Source organism: Callorhinchus milii, unplaced genomic scaffold (genome assembly GCF_018977255.1).
Source record: "Callorhinchus milii isolate IMCB2004 unplaced genomic scaffold, IMCB_Cmil_1.0 Scaffold2, whole genome shotgun sequence".
Lineage (NCBI taxonomy): Eukaryota > Metazoa > Chordata > Chondrichthyes > Chimaeriformes > Callorhinchidae > Callorhinchus > Callorhinchus milii.
The window spans coordinates 100,154,597-100,178,287 of NW_024704743.1; the positions used below are offsets into that span (position 1 = coordinate 100,154,597).

The 23,691-nt window shown below is 41.6% G+C and overlaps 1 protein-coding gene and 1 non-coding gene across 6 annotated transcripts in view; one reads left to right on the forward strand and one right to left on the reverse strand.

The window, feature by feature from the left end:
* Nucleotides 1-23,212, reverse strand: part of LOC103183458 (myomesin-1) — a 76,220-nt gene extending 53,008 nt beyond the window's left edge. For 2 of the 5 annotated variants that reach the window (XM_007900939.2, XM_007900941.2), the window contains exons 1-8: nucleotides 23,082-23,212; nucleotides 21,121-21,323; nucleotides 16,873-17,007; nucleotides 10,513-10,729; nucleotides 5,263-5,420; nucleotides 3,761-3,853; nucleotides 1,008-1,096; nucleotides 842-901 (exon numbers count right to left, since the gene is read on the reverse strand). In XM_007900939.2, coding sequence (XP_007899130.2) covers nucleotides 842-901; nucleotides 1,008-1,096; nucleotides 3,761-3,853; nucleotides 5,263-5,420; nucleotides 10,513-10,729; nucleotides 16,873-17,007; nucleotides 21,121-21,257 — 889 coding nt within the window. In that variant the 5' untranslated portion in view covers nucleotides 21,258-21,323; nucleotides 23,082-23,212. The remainder of the gene's footprint in view (nucleotides 1-841; nucleotides 902-1,007; nucleotides 1,097-3,760; nucleotides 3,854-5,262; nucleotides 5,421-10,512; nucleotides 10,730-16,872; nucleotides 17,008-21,120; nucleotides 21,324-23,081) is intronic. The other 3 variants (XM_007900943.2, XM_007900944.2, XM_007900940.2) reach the window with 2 other exon arrangements.
* On the forward strand, nucleotides 19,173-19,244 carry trnat-ugu. The gene has a single exon. It is a non-coding gene; the product is annotated as a tRNA-Thr (tRNA).
* Nucleotides 23,213-23,691: the final 479 nt, after the last annotated feature.

Here is a 23,691-nt window from a genome sequence, read left to right on the forward strand (position 1 = left end):
TGACACCTAGCCTTGGGAGCTATTGGTTATAATAATAATCTAATAATAATCCTTGCATTTGATTTGGCGCTTTTCATGTCTTCTAGATGTCTCAAAGCGCTTCACAGAATTTACTGTAAGGTGAATTGACTGTATATTTGTGGGTGAAATACGGCAGCCAATTCGCGCAGCAGTGTCCCCCAAACATTCGTGGATTGAGTGACCAAATTATTATTTTTTTTTCTTGAGGGATTATTATCAGGAAGTAAGGAAACTTGCGCAAGGTTTAGCCCTGCCAGGAATCAAACCCAGTTCTCTCGCTTGTGAAGCGTGTGCTCTAACCACTGAGCTACAGGACTCCACAATAAGAATAATTATTATAATAATAACAATAATAATCCTTTCATTGGTTACAGCATCTTATCATGTCATTGAAATGTCCAAGACACTTCACAGATTTACTTTAAAGTACAGTGACTGTTTATTTGTAGATGAACGTGGCAGCTAATTTGCCCAGAACAATGTTCCACAAACATCCATAATTGAATGAGTGGTTTAATTTGGGAGATTGTTAGTCAGGTCACCAGGGGAAACTCAATCCTCTTTCGAATAGTGCCATGGGATCTTTCACGTCCACCTAAGCAGGCAGACAGGGCCAATGTCTCATCTGAAGGACAAGACCTCCAACACTACAGTACTTCCTCAGAACTGCATTGGAGTGTCAATCTAGATAATGAGATAAAAGTCACGACTTGGAGCTTGAACTCACAACTTTCTGACTCAGAGACAAGAGTGTTACCAACTGAGCTCGAGTGACGTCTGACACATTACAACTAATTACAATAATGAAGTAGGTACGTACAACCAAGAGGTGCAATTCTTCCAGGATGGAATGAGAAATCATCACACTCTCCTTTGAATCCTGCAATGAATAGCAAATATATGCATTTATGTTGGTACAGACTCAGTAGAATAACTGAAATAGCTACAGCAGAAATAATATGAGGAAAGTCATTGACCAGACGTACTTTTCACTACTACTGATGCAAAGGCTGACAATTCTCCCTTAACATTCATGGCTGAAACACGGTACTGGGCAGTGTCATCAAAGTTACAACTGAAAAGGAAACAGAAGATGGAGTTAGATAAAAAGCAAAGACATCTAGATTTCGCAAGTTTAACTCCGAAATCAGCATCTGACCATCTAACATACATTTGATGTTCTTGGGTTGCAAAGAATATCAATCCCAAATGTTGGGATTGAAATTGAAAAGGCTGATCAACTTTCCCCTCTCTCTTTCTCTCTCTAACTCCTTCTTTCTTATTACCTTCGTTTGAGATTGAGTATAGAATCACGGTTAAAGCCTCTCCGTATTTTTGTACCTTGCTCCCCCTACCTCAGTTAACTGCTCTATTTATATGTGGGAATGTTTGACTAGCACATAGGGAACGTATGGCAGCCAAACCTATATAAGTGATGACTGGTGGCCTCAGGCCCTCCCACTCATCCTTGTAACATTACGGGTGGGAATAGTAGTTACAGGTATCAAAGCTCTTCTGTGTACAGAGGAAATGGTGAATAAAATACTTTTTTTTAAATGCAGCATTCAATGTCAAAACTACCACCATGCTAATCATCACAGTCAATATAGAAGTAAATTGCATTCTATTATATTGTTGGCCTTTACGTTACACTCCTGCTGGTATTCAAGTGGTAGCTGGATAAAGGTGAACAGCCCTCCTACAGCCCATATGTTTGCAAAATGGTTGGGGCCCAAACCACAAACCCCAGTATTTCAATTTGAAGAATAAGATCTTTACTCAACTTGGAAGTGGGAGATATGGGATAATGAACTCACTGTTGGACAGCACTGATCCCCACTCAGTATTCCTGAGATTGGAAAAGTGAATGGAGGACCACAGAGTAGGAATTAGTTTTATTATTAGAATTATTTCATTCACAAGATCATAAGATCGGTTCGGATGCCAAAGACCGTTCAACCCATTTGATCTCATCTTTGCAGGATACCCACACTACCAACCTTCCCATCATATCATCAGGGTGTTTCACTGAATTTAAAGCACTTTGACATACTACCCACGTGAGGGACTCTATTGTTGAATGTGCACCTTTTAGCCAAGGAACTCAGAGATTTTATCTTTGTTTAATGTTAAGACAGCAAAGTGACCCTGAACTAATTGGTATGCGGGTACAACCAATCAAACTATTATTCTTGTGTATTGATACAGTGGGGTCTAATTTATTATTTTAACAGAATGGTTTATAAACAGCAAATCCTGCTTGTGTTACGCATGATACGGTGGAACTCTTTTTGAAGTCACAAATCCTTCTGCTAGTAACACAAATCAGACTCCAGTGACACAAAATGGGTGCATTTGAATATAGAAAGATGGGATACATTTTCAAGCAGGATCATGAAAGGGTATGCTCAATGACCACTTTTAAAAATGACCATTTTAAGTCTGAAGATGTAATAACTATACTTCATTAATGCTGGGGTAGGCAATTTCTAGCAGCCAGACTGCACAGCTTCACAGCTCTGATGCTAAACATGGATGAAAGGGGATTCCTTCATCATGGGGCTGTAAGATATTGGCTGAACATTTTAAAAACGGTGGGTCACTGCAGGGGTCAACAGAGATGGATCAACTTTAACACCATAAGCATGCTGTGAATTATTCTATTTCTGGCACCAGAGAAACACCCCTGGGGACAGACTTTTCTGTTATGTTTATACAGTGGCTGCTTTTTCTCAATGATTCCCCACCCAAGCAAATTGGAGGAATGCCAGATGTGTTTCCACTCCTGACTGCATCAGTCAGTGACCCCTACACCCTCTCCCATCCCTTGCACTCCCTGAAACTCCCTCCACAAGCTGCAGGTCATTCAGAACTCTGCAGCTCATGTACTGTCCTGCACCAGGCTTCACGCCCACATCACTCCCACCCTCGCTCACCTCCACTGGCTCCCCATCCCCCAGAGGATCGAATTCAAGATCCTCATCCTCACCTACAAGGCCATTCACAGCCTTGCTCCCTCCTACCTCTCCGATCTACTATCCCCCTACTTACCTGCCCGTACCCTCCGTTCCTCTGGCTCGGTCTGCTCCACATCCCCCGCCCCAACCGTCCTACCATCGGTGGCCGGGCCTTCAGCCTCTCAGCCCCGAGGCTCTGGAACTCCATCCCCCAGTGCCTTCGCCTTGCTTCCTCCCTTTCCTCCTTCAAGGCCAGTCTCAAGACCTTTCTCTTCGACCGTGCCTTCAGCTCCCCTCTCGACTCTCTACCCACTCCTCGCTCCCTCCCTTCCCTCCCCTCACCCTGACCATTTCCCCCCTGCTCGGGTCCCGACCCAATCTGTCCAGTGCCTTGGGATGTCCAACCGACGTGAAAGGCGCTCTATAAATGAAATCTTGTTGTTGTTGTTGTTGCACCTGACTTCAGTAAGCACGCAGTGTGACTTGGACCTGAAGCTGGTGACATAAACCAGTTCTGCCTAATTTACCTGCCTCCCCACGTATTAAGTACTTCTCTTTGTCTCAAACAATGTGGGAATCGCAGCTTAATCATAAACTTGGGGATGTGCAGCAGGAATCCTGACCTTTAAAAGGTTAGTTCAGTGGTATTCTATGAAGTGACACTCAAATGTAACAATAGCAACAGCTGAAAACTAATTGGTCTTCTAATGCTCCTCCATTACTACACTGGAATGGAGCTAGACTGTAAGTCTTAAATTTAAGAAAGAAAAAGAATCTCTCACTTGTTAATCTCCAAGGAGTGGACATTGTATTTGTTGTCGATTATATATTTGCCTGGATCATGATGGACGTTGATGGGGACGTTGTTTTTATACCTAAGCGATAGAAAAGAAAAAGAAGTCAGCTCGTATAATCAAAGATGAATTATGATTTTTCCAGTTGCAGACTTGGCCACATTAAATTAGACTACAGAACACTTTCTCAAAACAAGGAAATATTCCAATAAGGTTTCACAATAGGATCTAATTTGTAACACCCATGTTTCTTTCAGAATTTACGAGGAATGAAGAGCAGTATGGCTTATTATTTTACCATGTTTTCCTGTAACTTTAATCTGGCCTTCAAATTTCTTCCAGGCTGCCTGACATCTCAGTGAGTTTGAGGCACAAGAATGCCCGGTTTGAATTCTGAGTTAGGTCAGCATTTTGGCCACTGCATCTTCAGTTGGCGGTTTGCACGTGTGGGTACAGGTGACAAGATTGCACCAGGCTGCGATGCCCCCTTGAGGTTAAACAATGATAAATAATAATAATCCTTACATTTAGTATAGTACCCTTCATATCAGGAGGATGTCCCAAAGAGATTCACAGGACATACATAATGTGTAGTCACTGTATACCTTGTAGGCGAACAATCTGGAGACACTCGCTGTCAAGGCTCAGGCGTGAGTCATGGAATTTGGTTCAGGCATCAGAGTTACCTAGATTTACTACAGAGTGATATAGCACGGAATCAAGCCATTCAGCGCAACCAGTATGCTCTGGAGCAACTCGATACTGTACTCCAATAGAAAGAAAAATAAGTCAAAGAAAAGAATGGCTGGCTATACAGTAAAACTTGCATAGGTCTGATCTGTATGAATCATTTAATCGCCTAAATTGTACGTCTTTCCAAATCCTGTTCGAGTTTATATTCTATGCAAGTTTCATCTAACTCATATTTTGCATAAGTCATATTAAATGTATTATCTCAACTGATACGACTTATGTGAAGTTTACAGTAATTATATTGTATCTCGCCAGCTCTTTGTAAAAATAACACTAGATTTTAATAATAATAATCCTTGCATTTGATATAGAAACTTATCACATTTTTAAGATGTCTCAATACGCTTCACACAATATACTCTAAAGTGTACATATCATGTATATTTTGTGGGCGATCGTGGCAGCCAATTGCGCACAGCAGTGTCCCACAAACAGTCGTGGATTTAGTGAACAATTTTTTCAAAAAAAATTTGAAGGAATTATTATCCCCTTAAAAGGAATTATCATCCCCTTAGTCAATTGACTAAGAACCGGGTTCCTACTTACTGCTAGGTAAACAGAGGCGTGTGAAGTAAGGAAACTTGCTCAAAATTTCGCCCTGCTCGAGAAGAGAGCCCAGGTTTCTCGCTTGGAGGCGAGTGCTCTAACCGTTGAGCTACAGGACTCCTTCTACCCTGTTTTGCCAAAGAGAAGCTTGGCAGTGGGGGTGAGAGTGATTATAATTGCTATTGATTTACCAGGTGACTCGAGGATCAGGCTTTCCCGAGACAGTGCAGTGCAGTTTCACATTCTGCTTCTCCCAAACCGTGTGGGATCGCGGCTTAATTATGAACTCAGGGACATGCAGCAGGAGGTCCTCTCGCATCTTTTTGTGAAATTCTTCTTTCTCATGAATCTAGTGTAAAATGCAAAAGATGATGGGGGGAAAGAATCAAGAGACTGGCTTAGTATATAACACATCTCAGTATAACATCCATCCATCCACATTCATCAAAAGGCAGTAACACAGCTCACCGCAGAATAACCATAAAAAGACCGGCCACATTTTACACTGTAAAACGAGAACAATCATGTATTCAATGAAGCAAAATTCAAATTCAGAAAGTGGCTCTGATTTCTTGAACAACTCTCTGGCTAACTTCTTTACTGGTTGTTTGCAGCTCGTAGAGCAGTAGATGATATTAGGATGCATAATTATGCCATTGTGGCAAAATAATGTTCACCATCCCGTAAATAAAAAGGAACATGGTTTAACCAAATATTTCACCGTGAAGATACAATCCATTTGAGATGGATTTGAGGACGATCAATAACATGGTATCCATCAGGTAAGGAGGATGTCTCAAAATGCTTTGCAGGGATTCAGTGACCAATTTTATTGGGGAATTGTTGGGCAGGATTCAAGAAGAGACTCCCTTTTCTTTTTGAATATCACCATGGGATCTTTAACGTCCACCAGAACAGGCAGACAGGATTTGAGGTTTAACATCTCATCCAAAGGATGGCACCTCCAACAATGCAACATACCCCAACACTGCAGTAGTGTCAGCCTATACAATGTGCTGAAAGTCCCAACATGGAATTTGAATCCACAACCTTCTGGCAAGGTGACACCTAAATCATTGATATTGAATCCCTAAAACCTGTGGATAAAACTATTCTTTGGGCAATGGTGAGTGTTCATTCTTAAACTGGGCAAGAATAGATTTTTAGGAAACCTTTTAACTTCATTTTTAGCCCAAAGTGATAATTTTCACATCGCATAGCACATTTTTCTTCCTACATTTCCACCAACCTGATCTTACTGGTGCAGAAGAGGACATGAGTTATATATTCTGAGTGTAGGGATAATATAGAGGACACCAGAGCAATAAGCTCACAAATACCATGTGGCTTCCAGCACCCACCCATGAAGCCCACTGCAGATATCAAAGTGAGAAGCTGTAGCTTGTTGTCAGTAATGGCACATATTTCACAGCTTATCATGCCGCTTATCATCACCTATATCTGTTGGGAAGGGGAGAAGGTTCCTTTGATTCTAACTTTGGTGATAGCTGGAAAGTAAGGAGACAGCTGTCCACAGACACAGAAGCTGAGAATCATAGGTTAATACAGTGAGATATTAGCACTGACTCGGTTTCTCACAGAGCTCAAAAATCTTGCCTCTATTAGCATGAGATATGATGTCTGGTGATATGCTGACTGTGACACCTCTATTTCTGGCACAGTGATGCAGTGTTCAGGAATGCCTACACTTGTCTGGTTGATAGACACTCAACAACAGCGGGGAGCTAGACTTTGGCTTCTAGTTTAAGATAATAATAATAACAATAATAAGACTTGCATTTGACATAGTGCTTTACACTAGCACTTCATAGGATTTGCTGCAATGACTGTGTCTTTTGTGAACGTGAATGTGACTGCCAGTTTGTACACAGCAACATTCCACAAGTAACCATGAAGTGAGTGACCAATTTTATCTGGAGGATTTGGGGGTGGCGGGGGGTTTGGGAGGGTGGGAGAGGTGGTGGGGGTGGTTGGACATCGGAAAGAACTCCCTTTTCTTTTTGAGAAGATCTTCCACCTGAACAGACGGGTGGGACCCTTGGTTTAAAATCGCAACTGAAAGTTTCACCTCCAAACAATGGCAGAGCTCCTCCAGAGTACTGCACTGGAATGTTTGTCTAGACTGTTAGTTCAAAGTACCGAAGATAGTTAGTGAGGCAAGAAATGAAGAGAGTACGATAAATTTCTTTACACAGAGAGTTGTTAGTTTGTGGAAATGCCATGCAGAGTATCGTGTTAGAGGTAGTGTCCATGATAGTTTCAAGAGGGAACTAGATAGATATCTAAAAAGGAGTAATTTGCACAGATTGGAGTAAAGGCCAGTAAGTGGGACTGAGTGGGTTGCTCTTTCAAAGAGCCGGCACAGACATGATGGGCTAAATGACCTTCTCCTGTGCTGTACATTTCCATGGTTCTAACATGGGAATGATACATGTAAAGGACCTCAGCTGCTCCCAGGACACTTCTAACACTCAGATAGGTTTTGAAATGTTATAATAGCTTTTAAAATCTTTCACAATAAAAGTTTTACAGGATTCCAAAAGTGTCCACTAATCTCCATGGTGGTGCTGAGTTATTGAGCTTGGCTTCAATGTCACCAAACAGCTGTGGTCATGGATTTCATTCCCACTCCGGCTGCAGTTGTCCTGACTCATATCCCTGTCTCATTCAAACTCACCAACTCCCCCATTCTCCAAAAATAAAGATTAATTGTCTTCTCATCTCTTTGTTGTTTTCAGGCATTGCTGGGGTTCACTGTTCAACGTTCACTGTTGAGATTGCCAACAATGACAATTGTCAAAACATTGTCATTTTGCAAAGCTTTTCATAACATAACATAATATGTAGGAGCAGGAGTAGGCCATTCGGCCCTTCGAGCCTTCCCCGCCATTCAATCATGGCTGATCTTCTAATCTAACTCCAGCTAATAACCTAACCCTGCCTTATCCCCATATTTCTTAATCCCTTTTGCAATAAGAAATCTATCTACCTCAGTCTTGAATATGTTCAAGGACTGAGCATCAACAGCCCTTTGGGGTAGTGAGTTCCATACATTCACCACCCTTTGAGTGAAGAAGTTCCTCCTCAACTCAGTGCGAAAGGGTTGGCCTCTGATTTTAAGGTTGTGACCCCTGGTTTTAATTTCTCCAACCAGGGGAAACAATCTCCCACTATCTACTCTATCATGCCCTTTGATGATCTTATAGGTTTCTACATAATTGTAGGTTGATGCTGTTGTTGATCTGAGCTCTGGTGAATGGAGAGGGGGCAAGTTGAGACTGTTGCAGGAGGAACAGAGTGGGGAAAGTGACCCCTAAATGTCTCGTAGCTGTCAGATACAGGGGATGTTGTTAGCAGCCTGGGAGCAGGCTGCGTGTCCACCCTTTTCTGCTGAGTGAAACTAAGTAAATCAAGTAAAATAATAAAAAATTGAGGAAACTCTTCCCTAAATCCCTATTAAAATAAAGTTTAACAAACTTCTGAGAATATCCAGCAAACACAGGAATCAGTTTCTACCATTTGAAACTGGTATATTTGACTCTTCATTGTTGTGTGTGGGCACAGGACCAGACAGAAGATAGTTCAGACAGAAGGTAGCATAGACAGCAGTGTGAAAATGAAGGCGTTTTCACTGGACTGTGTGAAATGATTCAGGATCTGAAACAATTCGGCAGCAGACTCTCCAGCAGAAAGACGTGAGCTCATAACAGGGCTGCCTGTGATCTCCACCCACCTGTCTCGTCCCTATGTATTTCAGCAATCTGCTGTTAGATGGAAATAATTAATTTTGTGGAGTGGGGTGGGGGAGGGGAGAGGCTAGAGCTAACATCACTGGGTTTGCCCAGTTTAACCTATACCAGCTGTTAACCAGTCACACAGTCGCTTTAGTAACAATAAAAAAAGCGCACATAGTATGATAGCCTCTCACCCCAGCCTGATTCTCATAATTTTTATTTGACATTTGATGAAGATTTGATGAGGCCACAGAGGATTCACTAAAACATGCATTTAGGTTTCAGCCAAGACTCAATTGGTAGTACTCTCCCCTCTAAATCGGAAAGTTGTGCATTCAAGCCCTACTTTGGACTTTGAGCTCACGTATTCTAGACTTACACTCCAATGCAGTTTTGGAGGTATGTTGCATTGTTGGAGGTGCCACCCTTTGGATGAGATGACATGCCCAGGTAACATCTGTCTACTCAGATGGACATTAAACATCCCCCAAATAAAATAACCATTTACTTTGCGTCTGTTCGTGGAACATTGTTGTATGCAAATCAACTGGCACATTTATCTACAAATACACAGTCACTACACTTCACAGTAAAATCCTGTTAAGTACTTTGAGATGTCTTGACGACAAGTTTAGCCCTTAAATCAAATGTAAAGATTATTATATTGGGATTGAAATTGTTTTATTCACTACCTGGTTTCACTAGTAGTGTCTTCTGCTGGTAAATGAAACATGATCATATCAAGCCTCAGGAACTCTCTCCCACATAATCATTTTCTGGACTGGAGTTTCTACAGGTCTGGGGATTCATGTCTGGTTATCGTCAAAAGTTGCGAGTTGGGATTTGGAATCACTGCTAGTGGTCAGCACCATCAGTGGGGTCCAATCCTATCTCATAACTGATCACCTTACGCACAAAATTTCTCTCAGCCTTAGCTTGAAAACCATGTCAGGTAGCGCTATCACTTTAGATCGTCATCATGAGATGTTGAGAATGGATGTGCCTGTAAAACAGTTCAATGTTTCCAAATTGCAATGTCTGCATTCTAAATCTAAATAGAGAGACTGTATCCCTGGTTTAAAATAGAAGTGATAGAGATAGACTATCTTTAACATTCTGTTCAGAAGCAACCTTTTCTCATCTCAGGGCAAGACATGCCACATTGATGTTTTGCTGCTAGCCACTTTCAGAAATCCTGCATTCAGTGCCCCCCTCCCGACAGCAGGTCAGTCACTATGTCCCTCTGTGTGTACTGAGACTTAATGACAAAGCAAGTCCAGTGTTCTGACCTCAATCTTGGCTGTTAGCTGATCTGAGTCAGGGCATCAACTGGAGTACAATATTTGATTTAGTGGCTTTCAGATTGGGAGAATGTCACAAAGTGCCTCTTAGGATTTACTGTAAAGTGTAGTGAACGTACATGTTTCTAGGCAAATCCAGCTGCAATATCTCACAAACCTTGACTTCTGTGGCCTTGGGTTGGGAAGGAGGAAAATTAACCAGAATTAGCTTTTGATCCCTAAACTACAGGTGAAGAAGGAAGAAACAAAACAAGAGAAAATTAACAGGAAAAAAAAATCCGTCATCAATTTCAGTCGCTGAACGCAGCCTGATTCTTTGCGAAACCTAACTTTGATGCTGTATCTCTCTCGCGCTCTCTATGGCAATATCACTCTTTATATTCACCTTCTTACTCAGTGAAATGCGCTCAGCAGACTCCCGGATGGCAACTTTCCTTGACTTGTTTGAGGCTGTGGCACTGCGATATGCAGTGTGCTCCTCAGAGGCTTTCATCTGTGAGAATTGTGAGTCTGCCATGTAGAACTTCCTCTGAGCCTGGTATCCTGCAGTCGACTTCATACTCTCAGCTTCTGTGGCGGTATTCTTACTGATGTACTGGTGCCTAAAGGAAGAGTCAACAAGGGCAAAACTCGAATCTTTCTTCTTTTTCACAAAGAACATTTTTTTAATAAACATAAAACTGTCCCAACTTGTATTTTTACCTTGCTTCCCTATTCCATTGAAACTACTTAGCACAGTTAAGCCTCTTCTGTTAACACAGTTTTTTTTAGCTACTGAGATCAAGCCTTGTTATAACAAACTGTCCCCCTGATCTATAGAGTCCCTGATAAAGTCGATAAAACTGTACTTCTCAATAAAACAATTTGTATTTTCCCATTCAGTCATTGGAATTGTTTTTGGGGGTGGTTTAATGATCAGTTCTATGGATTAATTACATGGTGTGATGGGTCCATTGTGAGATACACTGAGACACAATCCAGAGGTTACACTGCTAGATAGCAGAATTGAAAGAGTTACAGCGCTGAGAGAAGGACGAGTTTACCCTGAGCTCAAGGAAAGGAATATGGAATTTATTGAACTTAGGAATCCTCATACATCACCTCCCAGGCCCCAGGCTCTTATTACAAGATCACAAGACTGGCCTGGATGAAGCTGGTCCATCTGATTTCATCCTTCCAGAACACTTATCCTATCATCCCTCAACACTGGATCAAGCTGCTTTTTAAATGAGTCTTCTGCCACCTTTATTGTTCCAGTCGATGATTATCCTCTGCGTTAAACAAAAAGCTTCCTGGTGTCTGTCCTGAACTCTAAACCTATGTCCTCTTGTTCTACTGTTTTGCTCATCTGATTATTCACCATTCCACTCAGTGTTCAGGGGACACAGATTGGAATGAAGAAATTAGAATTAAGAAGTCATTCTCAATAGACTTTCTGTATAAATTGTCAGGGAAATCCATTAAAATTGCTGCTTTAAATGAGTTGAAGAAGCAGAAGGACATATTACTGGGAAGAAGGTGAGAAGGTGGGTAAATAGGGCTGAGAATCAAAAAGCCCTTTATCTCCCTAATGATTGCTATATTCCGAGTAGGCCAGTTCTCATCAGAATAAGGTGACAATGATTTTGCTAATAAACACACATTTAATGCAAAGCTCTTACAAAGACACTATTTTTAATGCATTTTAGTGTGCAACCAAAAAGCTTCTGTTTTAGCTCTCACAGTAATGCTATTAGATTTTACTAAATGTAGGGTAAATACACAAGATTGATGTGGTAATTATTAATAATAATAATTCTTACATCTGATTTGCAACCTTTCACATCAGGAGGTCATCCCAAAGTGCTTCACAAGATATACAGTGAAGGGTATTGACTGCCTATAAAAATCAAATAACTTCATATACCGCCCCACCGTCCCCACCCACAGACACACACATTGAACCATCAAGAAATGGGTGAGATGATTACAAATAGTCAGTGGCCTGTTATTGAAGGACTTATTTGATGAATTATTAATGAGAATAACTATGTCATTCTTAATGAGTTTATAACAGCGAAAGTTTACTTAAGCTGTCAATACCACCCTGTACCTCAGTGCTTTATCCTCTTGCGGGGGGGGTGGGGGGGTAGATGAGCAGGGTTTCTAAATTGACATGTTTAGCAATGGAATGTCAGAATCGAGCCAACCCTCTGTAGTGGTCTCAGTAGTCCAGTTCCTGAGCCAGGCGGGTCTGTAGTATTCCAGGATACTGCTGCTGACAGCACAGCCTGTCTGGCTCATCAACAGGACTTGGAGGGACAGATCAGCCACTGAGGAAAGGGACACTTCCCGCTCAGCTCCTGTTAACCCTGCAAGCCAAAGCCCTAATAGGCAGGGTGGTCCGAGCTAGACCAGGAGTGAGACAGCTTGCTTTCTATGCAGTTTTAGCTGGTTAAACTCCAGCAGTACCCCAACAGACTCTGGGGTTCCCCCAAGCCTTAGCTTTTGCCATCCTGCACCTAATATTGTCCAGTATTAGGAAAGCAGGATGCGTTCCTCCAGGGAGAGAGTGTGCATTCCATTCCAATAAATATCTCTGGAATTTCTATGCATAGGGAGGAAGCATGGAACTCTTAGTTTGGTTTGGATACTCTTTAGTATAGTGATAAGTTCCCGTATGTGGCAGACACCCGGCTAACCAAAACAAAATAGCTCAGTGCATGGAAGATGCACTTACATGGTAGGAAAAACTGATGAATGCTGCTGTTACCTCTCACATTATCCATCACCTTGACAATTCTGGCCTGATCCATGTTTGCATATAGGGTTTTCAGTATGACTGCTGCATTGGTGATCTTCCTATCTATGTTACATATCTCTTGACTGCTACTCTTGAACACTGGTGAGTCATTTGTCATTGTCTTAGATATCTCCTAGACCTTTGACAGTGTCTGGCACTGTGAATTCTAAACAACAACTTGCATTTATCTAGTGCCCTTCACGTGGGGTAGGCTTTGGAGCGCTTAACAGTGCAGACAATGAGCCTGGAATAGAGGGGAGGTGACTGTAAGTAATGTTGAAGAGGAACGTCTTCAGGTGTGAACTGAAAATGGGGAAGGAGGGGGCAAAACAGAAGGATTGAGGGAGAGAGTTCCAGAGTTTCAGGGTGTAGGGGCTGAAAGCACAGCCACTGATGGTGGAGCAGAGAGAACAAGGAACAAGTATGAAGCTGGAGCCAGCCGAGCAGCGATGGTGAGTAAGCAGTTCAGAGAGATAGGGAGGTGCCAGGGCATGAAGGGATTTGTAGTCGAGTGTGAGGATCTTGAAGTCAATCTGTTCTGTGAAAGGAAGCCAGTGTAGCCTGGCAAGGACTAGTGTGATGGGAGCAGAGTTTAGGGCAGGTGAGTATACAGGCAGCGGAATTCTGAATGAGTTGGATTTTGAGGATAATGGAGCAAGGAGAGCATTGGTATAATCAAGGCGGGAGTTGACAAAGGTTTTGACTACATTGAGTGTGAGGTACAGTTGGAGGTGGGCAATGTGATACAGGTGGAGGACAGTGCCCCAAGTCAGGGCCTGGATGTGGGGTAGGAAGGACAAGTTACCTTTTTCTGCTCTTCTACTTAAGTTGTCTATTTTCCTCTCAATTTGATCTATGCCACAGTTAATAGTCTGTTATCTGACTCTTTTATCAATTGGGGGGTTGAGAGAGCTTGATTCTCTCTTCCAATGTGTTCTTCTCCACATTAATACCCGCCTCTCATCATCTAACACCATCCACTGTTTTGCTGATGATTCTAGTCTATAACAGAACTTTCACCCTCTCACAGATGAAAGCATTGGCTGATTTTCCTTCACAGCCTTCAATAATCCTCTTTCTATTGAGTCCTAAACTACATAATAATTTCCCTATTTATCTCACAAATTTATCCATCACCTCTTAACTTAGATAGTTCTATTCTTAATGTTATCGATCAACATTCTTGATCTTGCTGTAACTTGTGAACCCTATTGGATCTCCCATTTGCATTTCCAAAGTTGTCTCCATGAAACTCAATCTCCTCATTATGCACATCACTATTTCCTCACTCAATAATTCCTAACTTTCAAAAATGTCCAAGTCCAACTGAGTTTTGAATACTGCTTCAATATTTGGGATAGTCCATCAAGCATCTGTGTTGTCCTCCCGAATAGAATACTAGCAGAGATTTGTCACCCAACTGTGATTCGTTTCTCAAACCTAACCTCCATCCTCTCTGCTCGTTTTCTGTTATTATTATGGATACTACTTTGGTAGTACCTTCGCTGAGCTATCATATGTAAGTGCTCTAAGACACTATATAAATGCTTGTTATTATATATTTTATATTTTTTTCCTTCTAAGCTCCATAAATGCTACCCTACATGCTTCTATTGTCTTGGGACATCCTTCCAACGTGGAAAGGTGCTATATAAATGTAATGTTGTTGTTGTTGTTGCTTTTCTCTCCTCCCTGCATGCATATACAAATAATAATAATAATATGATAATCCTTGCATTTAACGTAGGGATTTTCACATCTTCTAGATGTCTCAAAGCGCTTCACAAAATATGCAGAGTAAAGTGAATTGACTGTATACTTGTGGACAAAACTCGGCAGCCAATTGCACACAGCAGTGTCCCACAAACAGTTATGAATTGAGTGACCAAATTCTTATTGTTTTTTTTCTTGAGGATTATTATCAGGCGTGTGGAGTAAGGAAACTTGTCCAAGGTTTCGCTCTACCGGGAATCAACCCCAGGTCTCTTGCTTGCAAGGCAAGTGCTCTAATCACTGAGCTACAGAAGATTCCTTGCATTGTCTCCTGTTGTAGCTCAGTGTTTATCAGGGACTCAAATATGTTGAATACCAAAAGCAAGGTTTATTATTGAAACTCTTCAGTTTAAATGCAATTCTCTTTCTCATATAATTAAAACCCACATTGGTTGTCACCTCAAGGCTGGACTATGGGAACTCTCTCCTCGCCGGCCTTCCCACCACCTCCCTCCACAAGCTGCAGGTCATTCAGAACTCTGCAGCTCGTGTACTGTCCCGCACCAGGCTTCGGGACCACATCACTCCCACCCTCGCTCGCCTGCACTGGCTCCCCATCCCCCAGAGGATTGATTTCAAGATCCTCATCCTCACCTACAAGGCCATTCACGGCCTTGCTCCCTCTTACCTCTCCAACCTACTATCCCCCTACCTACCTGCCCGTACCCTCCGTTCCTCTGGCTCCGGTCTGCTCCACGTCCCCCGCCCCAATCGCCCTACCATCGGTGGTCGGGCTTTCAGCCTCTCAGCCCCTAGGCTCTGGAACTCTATCCCCCAGTGCCTTCGCCTTGCTTCCTCCCTTTCCTCCTTCAAGGCCGGTCTCAAAACCTTTCTCTTTGACCGAGCCTTCAGCTCCCCTCTCGACTCTCTTCCCCCTCCTCGCTCCCTCCCTTCCCTTCCCTCACCCTGACCATTTCCCCCCTCCTCGCTCCCTCCCTTCCCTCCCCTCACCCTGACCATTTCCCCCCTGCTCGGGTCATGACCCAACTGTGCAGCGCCTTGAAACGTCCTCCTGACGTGAAAGGCGCTTTATAAATGGAATCTTGTTGTTGTTGTTGTTGTTGTTTGTTGACTTATCTCATTTTCTAACTTACTCGTCTTAACCCTGTCAATTTATTGCACTACGGACTTTGTTCGATCACTTGTTTCTCAATAAGAAGACAAATGTCAGTCTGCTCTTCCTCAGTTGACATATTGTAAACAAATCATTAATAACTAGTCTTGCGAGTGATTTGGATGGAGCTCTATATGCTGGAAGAGATTTATTTCAGTAATTTATCCCAGTTATCAGAATTGGATAAGGGAGCCTGATTTATACTTCTTTCTGCACATCACCTTGAATCATAGCTGAATAGACACAAGTACCTGATTTCAAAGATTTGTCCTTAGGGAGTTTGGTATTTCAATGCTATTGAAGAGCTCAATTGGGTCTTTAAAAGCGCTCCGGGATGTTACTCCACATGAAGGATGCAATATAAATGCAAGTTGTTGTAAAATAAATATTTTGTGAGTTCTCAGATTGTAGTGTCCAAAACACCTTCAAAGTGTAGCTCTACATCTAAAGACAATTGTGGATTGAATGCATGTACGTGACAATTATCCACAGATTATGTAGCTAATTATCTAAAATTCATAGCATTTATAGCACTATTTGGTCCATCAAACCTATGCTTGTGCTAAACTTCTTAACACAAGAAGGGAAACAGATAGCAGAGAAGGATGAGCAGGGTAAAAGGGAAGAACAAAAGTCACGTCGAAGAGAAGAGCAAAACTTTGTGGACAGTATGCTAGTGCTAACTGCTCCACTAAAACTATATAGTTTGATCCTGATTTACTGTTTTTACCCTATAGAGGATGCTGTGTGAAAACATATCTTCAGTGCAATCACTTGTCAAGACACTAGCTCACTGAAACATAGAATAAGAGAAGTGGTCAGAAACTGCTCTGGTCAAAAAGGTTACCAACTGTGTTAAGATTCGTAAACCTGAATAGCATAAAGATTTGCAATGGTAAAAGGGAAAGAACAGCGAATTAGAGTAGTTAGCTCCCATAGATGAACAGTACAAGCTTAGATTTGATAGGCCAAATGGCCTCTTCCTGTACACCTCCTGTAATATCTTTGATTCAAATCATAATACACTCTTTATTTTCTCCTCAAATACATATCTCCTTGTAAACAATTGGACATACCGTCCTCTGAAGGTGGGCACAACATAGCCGGTTACTTCATTCTCTTTCCCCTCATAGTTCTGCTTTGCCCGCTTCAAAAGGGGGCTTCCCGGGAAGCTTTCTACCATTTCATCTGAATATTTGGAAGATCTCACTCTGTAATAACAACAAAATTACAGTAGGATTCATTACTGCGATTATTTTATGTTGTATGCATGAGACCAATCGTACATAGTGACGCAAGGCAACAAAAACACTGATCCTAAAACGTAATGAAAAGATTGCTATTTTTAGCAATTGGCTATGATAGACCACTTAGCTTTTTTACACTTTTCCAGCTGAGGGCATTTCCAAGAATAAAACTACAGCTGTTCAGTCCAGCAGCCATTTATAGAATCTATCGGTCTGTATTTTACTGCCTCTTAAAGCAATACTCCAGGGTAGGACTCTACACTAACTAATCATTGAGCACTCCGGTAACCTGCACCTTCCACAAGAGGTTGCTGGATATTCATGAGGAACAGAAACACTGACTAAAAAAAAACTATTTACATTTTCAAGTGAGGAGGATGTCTTCATACAACTGACTGGGAGCATAAATAGAGTGAATAGGCCAGCTGGATGAGTCAGGGGTTGGGGGGGAAGGAGAAAGGCAGATGGAAAATGTAATCAAAGACATAGGTCAAGGCAGGTTTTGAAAGCATGGATGAAGGGGGCAAGATGGAGGGACTTTGGGGTACAGTTCCAGAGAATAGGTGCAGAATGTCTGAAAGCTGGCCCACCAACCGTGGGGCAGATCTGGTGGGGACGTAAAGCAGGCTGGTGTTTGCTGAATAGAGGGAACGGCCAATCATGCCAATGGGAAGGCCAACTATGGAGCCTCTGTCATCGCTCTGGCTGAAATCAGCTGGCTCAGCAAAAACTCAGCATCAAAACTCTGCATGGCTCAGCACCACGTCAGATCAGCCCTCCAATTGGAAAAAAAATCTTGAATCAGACCAGGAAGACTGTGGATTTTAATTGTTCTTCACCTGGTAGTGGCTCAAAAATATTTATGAAAGTAAAAGATTGAAGTTAAAGAAACATCATTCTTAGAGTTGGGATTCAAAAATCAAACCCATTGATAGGTTAAAAATGAAGCTGAAATGGTTGAAGGGGAAACCATCGTCCAGATGTTGATGGGGGGTGTGGGGGCAGTGGTCAATCCTGAGCCTGTCTTTAAATACCAGACCAAAGCAACACACATGGCATATTTTAACATTCAGTTTCTGAATAATATAGTTAATCAAGGGATACATCTGTTGCAGGACACATGTATAAACCTAATTTATTGTCCTCTGCCATATGGAAATCTCAGCAAAGAGATGCCAAACAGAGTGAGGAGTGAGCTGCTGATCAAGTTGAACGCTGCATGACCTAAGGAGCGGTTCCAGTATCTAACGCTACACCCATGCTTGCAAGGCGACAAAAAAATGGACACACGTTGATGCCAGGTCAGCATATTCATTATCTTACACTCGCAAGAGAAGTGACATCAGGATTCAGTACAAAGCTGCCTGAAGTTGAGAGCTTTTATATTTATAGTAGTAGGCAGACCCTTCAAGGAAAATAAAATTATTTATGGAGGGTTGACAGAGAGAAACGATGCAACTAAATTAATTGGACAAGAATAACCAGAGGGCAAACAGACTGAAATAATTCTCTCTGATGTTGGAGAAAAGATAATGTGGTGGAATGATTGATTGATTCAGCTAAGAGCAGATGAGACACGGTCAATCTTGGGCTTATTGGAGAATCTCAATTTTTCTTAGAAAAAATGTGTTACATTTGAAGACATTCTATTGTGAGGCTCTGTAGAGTTGAATTAATCTTATCAGAGGTTCAAAAGGGTGGGGGGGGGGGGTAATTATTTGTACTATTCAGAAAACCTAATGCTATTATTATATGTAATATTGCAAAGCAATATCAAATGCAAGGATGATGATTATTATTCTTAATAATAATGATAATAATAATCCTTCCATTTGACAAAGCAACTTTCAGAGAAATTAAAGTGTACTGCCATTGTTCATTACATAGACTCATTCAGGAACAAGCACTTGAGCATGGCCCAATCTCTCTCACTAATACAACCTTTCTTTTTACTTTCCATGTTATCAATAGTACAAAGATCCTTGCTCCTTTGCTGAACAACATTCGCTTATTCCATCCAATCTACAAATACAATACACAATTACTTTTGTATAGCGCTTTCACGTGGTGAGGACGTCCCCATGGCACTGGACAGTCAGAGATTTGGACTGTCCCTATATTCCTTGTGGAGTCCTGTAGCTCAGTGGTTAGAGCACTCGCTTTGTAAGTGAGAGACCTGGGTTCAATTCCAGGCAGGGCGAAACCTTGGGCAAGTTTCCTTACTCCACACGCCTAATAATAATCCCTCCAAAACCCAAAACAATAATAAATTGGTCATTTTCAATCTACGACTGTTTGTGGGACATCGCTGTGCGCAATTGGCTGCCGCGTTCGCCCATAGATATACAGTCAATTCACTTTACAGTGTGTTCTGTGAAGCGCTTTGGGACGTCCTCCCGACGTGAAAAGCGCTATATCAAATGCAAGGATTATTATTATTATTATTATTATACACTTCTCCTTTCCTTGAATCCTCACTGTGTTGAAATCAAAACTGATGGCACCATCTCCTACTCGCCATCATTCTTTTCCAAGGCTTTGATGTTGTGGAACTCCTTACATCGCTCTGTCTTATCTTCCTCCTAGAAACTTAAAAGCTTTTCAAGTCGATACCTGGCATACCTCAACCTCTGTTTCTTCATTTATCTTGTTTTACAAGATCATAAAGGCCAAAGAAGGCCCTTCAGTCCATCTGATCTCATCCGGACCAGAGCCCTGTGCTGTGCCATCTGGGGATCTAAACTCGACTGATAGTTCAGCCCAGCATCCTGTTTGTCTTGTTTATTGCCTTGTTTCTCTCGTTTCAATCTCGGTGACATTCTGCACTCTTGGTCCATGAACTTCACCTATATTTCTGATACAAAATTTATTGTGTGGTGTGACTTTGACAGACTCTGAAAGGATGGGCCCAGAATCATTTCTTGGCTTAGAGGCAGAATTGTCAAGATTCCCAATTATGATTTCAATTCAGTGACCTCTACTACAGAGTGCTCTCTGTGGAACACCAGCATGAAGTACTTTCTCCAGAAATGGAAGAGTAAAATGATGGAGTTTTTTTTAAAACCTTCTCTGGCTTTCACTTTCTTCATATATCTTATATTGCTTTAGCAGGACTGTGCCCTATTTTATTAATTCTGAATACAAATAGTGAACTACCAAATTGTTCACAGCCATTGAACCATTCATTCTGCAACTCAGTTTCACAATAACAAAATAATATAATCCTTGCATTTGATACTGCACCTTATCATGTGGTTGAGACATCTCAAAACACTTCTTTACAGTGAAATTTAGTAACTGTGTATTTAGAGGCACAGCAATGTCAGCCGTAAAGTGAATGACCAATTTTATTTTGGGAATTGTCGGCCAGGACACCAGGAGAAACTCCTTTCTCTTTTCAATCAGCGTCATGGGATCTTTAACATTCACCTGAACAGGGAGATGGGACCTCGGTTCAATGTTTCACTTGAAGGAGCAGCACACCCAGCACTGAATTCAGCTCCCACATGTACACAGGTTAAGTAATCTCATGCTCTGTTTAAATCGCAAGCTCGTTCTGTACTGGTTCCATTAAAACTGATTCCAAAGCAGCTTGAATCTGATGGTACTGCAATAACCTTCCTGCTTATATTACACACTGGAATCCTGAGTATCAGAAGTTGCCTAGAAACAATTGGACTTTTGCAAACTTACACCTGCAGGTATTTGCAAGTGGCATTTTCTTTTGGCTCGGATTTCCCTGAATTCCCTGACCTGGTTAACCTCTAGTGGTATCCGCCACGCATACTCTGGGGTCCCCATGCCTTGGCTCTCCCCATCCTAAGCCTAATATTCTTCATAATTGGTTAAAGCAGGCTGTGTCCCTCTGGGGAGAGAGTGCAAATTCCATTCCTGATGCATCAATATTTCCATGCCTAGGTGGGTATGGAACTGGTTTGAATACCGTTAAGCATGGTGATAGGTTTCCACGTGTCAGACGCTGAGCTGAGTGAAACATATGTCCTCTCGTCCAGTAGAAATTTGTAAAATCTGCATTACTGAGCTGTCAGCACTGGTATGAACTGGCCCATGCCTTACCCGTAAGAGTGGGCTGCACTACTGCGCTTCTCCTCCTGGTGGTACTCTCGCATTGTGGACTGCAGCTCGCTACTGCGATATCCACGGTCATAGTGCCGATGGTGTTTCTGGTAGAAAGGTAAAGACATGGAGGACATGATGTACACCTAGTATCCCGGCTTCTCCCACTCAGTCAAGTGTTGCCTCGTCCCAAATCTCTGGCACTGTTCAGACAGAAAATAAGTGATCAGCAATAAATCCTTCACAACGTGCAATTGCAAAGATCAGGGGTTCTCAAATATTATCATACTGAGCCTCCCTGAGCTAAGAAAAAAAACAATTACACCTCCCATAGTTTACTTAGGCTCACAGTACTGGTAATAATGTAGAAGAGCTTTGATCAATATAGTTATAATAAGAGTATAAGTATTAAAAGTACAATTTTTTATTTCATAAAGCACCTTTTGTGTTATCCCAATCCATGACTGTTTGTGGAACACTGCTGTGCGTTATTGTCTGCCGCAATTGGCCCACAAAATACACAGTCAATTCACTTTACAGTATATTCTGTGAAGAGCTTTGAGACGTCTCGAAGACGTGATATGGCGCTATATCAAATGCAAGGATTATTATTATCTCGTGGTTCTGCCCGCTCCCTCCCACCTTGCACTTTGATTGGTGGCCAGATTCAGACCAGGGCCTGCCATTGACTTGCCGACCTCTGATCAATCTGGATGTCTTCCCCGCCTTCCCTGTTGTCGCAGGAATTGTTGTGGCGGGAACCGTTGCTGCAGGGTTTGGTTGTCAGGGGAGCAGTTTTGCTGGGATGTGGGGTCAGTCCCGTAAAACCTGGGTGTTGGATTAAGCACCCGAGCCACACCCTTCCCCCCCTCACTGAGGCGCACTCCATAGTTTGAGAAACTTTGGCTTGTATCAAATACTCTCATGGGGCGAGGGCATCTTTCAAGCAATACAAATCTAGCTATCTCTATCAGGCTGCATAAATGATAATTATAATCTTTGCATTTGATATAGGAGAATAATGATAATAATAATCCTTGCATTTGATATAGCACCTTATCACATCTTGAAGACATCTCAAAGCGCTTCACAGAACATACTGCAAAGTGAATTGACTGTATATTTTGTGGGCAAAATGGACTTTAATGCAATGTTATATATGCTGACTTTCCCCCCCACCTTGGTTTTCTTTTTGGACAATACCAGATCAGGGCAAATGGTAAAGTGACAGCTCCCATATTTTGATTTAGAGGCCACACTGAAACATCAAATGCAGGATTATTATTATTTCAGACATGTCATCAAAATTTAATTGCAAATAACGCATAATGTACTGTAGGCGTGCAGTACAGTGCTTTAAATAAATTCTGAATGCCGCAGAGGTTTAAACATCTTAGGGAAACACAATCTAACCACAAAGTTGGATTGCAATGACCTGAAGGCATCTAAATAATCCGATCTGTTTGAATTCAATGGTATCATCCTCACTAACACCAATGTGGATAGCAAAGTGCTGTTGCAAATACTAGTTTTATTGCAAATGTAACAAAATAAAAACTATATTAGAGTTTCCACTTGAGGTACAACATCACAACTTCTTCAACTGTTTTAAGATCCGGGCAGAGATTATTTCTGGCTGAGGTTTTAATAACTAAATGCAATACCTCTAGTTTAAAAATAAACCTGCATTAACTTCAGTTTCAAAACTAAAGACATATATAATAAAATCATAAGACAATTAAACTGTTTTTAACTATATAACTAGCTTAACCCAAGCAACAGCTTAAAACTCCCCAAAGCCTCTGGTGTTTCTGCACCAATATCAAGTGTTAACTTGTGCACTGAGAGGTGGTTAAAATCTTATTAACTAATGCCAGGAACTTAAATTTTTACAAACAAAATAAAGCGTGAAGATTCCCTAAGCTTCTGCTGAAAGTGAACAAGTGATCAAGAGGACTTACCAATGTGAAAGCCTTAAACTAAATGTCAGAATGAAAGCCCAGCCAGATGAATCAACCAAAGCTACAGAGGAAGAAGGCTGCAGACTGGTCTACAGGGTCCGGTACAAAAATAATGTCTCCCGTCAGTGGAATGTAAGAGCCAGAGTCCCGACCTTTTATGGCCTGAGAGATCGATAAATATAGCACCAGAGGAGGCAATCAGCCCACCACATCGGCAGCAACACATTAGAACTGCAGGTGAAGTGACATCCTGCTTGATTTTATTATTGTGCTGTCCAAAATCCACAACACGTTTCGCCCACAAATATTACAGTCAATTCACTTTACAGTATATTTGGTGAAGGACTTTGAGACGTCTCGAAGATGTAAAAAGCGCTATATCAAATGCAAGGATTATTATTGTTATTATTATTATTATTATTATTATAACAACAACGTCTTTGAATTGCTTCAATTGAGGCTCCTGTTCTCCAGTTCCTTTTAAGTGATTTTTTTAAAATGTGTATACAATGGAGTGAACTCCCACTTACTCCTGTGATGGACTTGATTTGATCCATGTATTCAGGCATCCAAAGTAATTGCATATACATATCTGGAGGTGTGGTTTGAA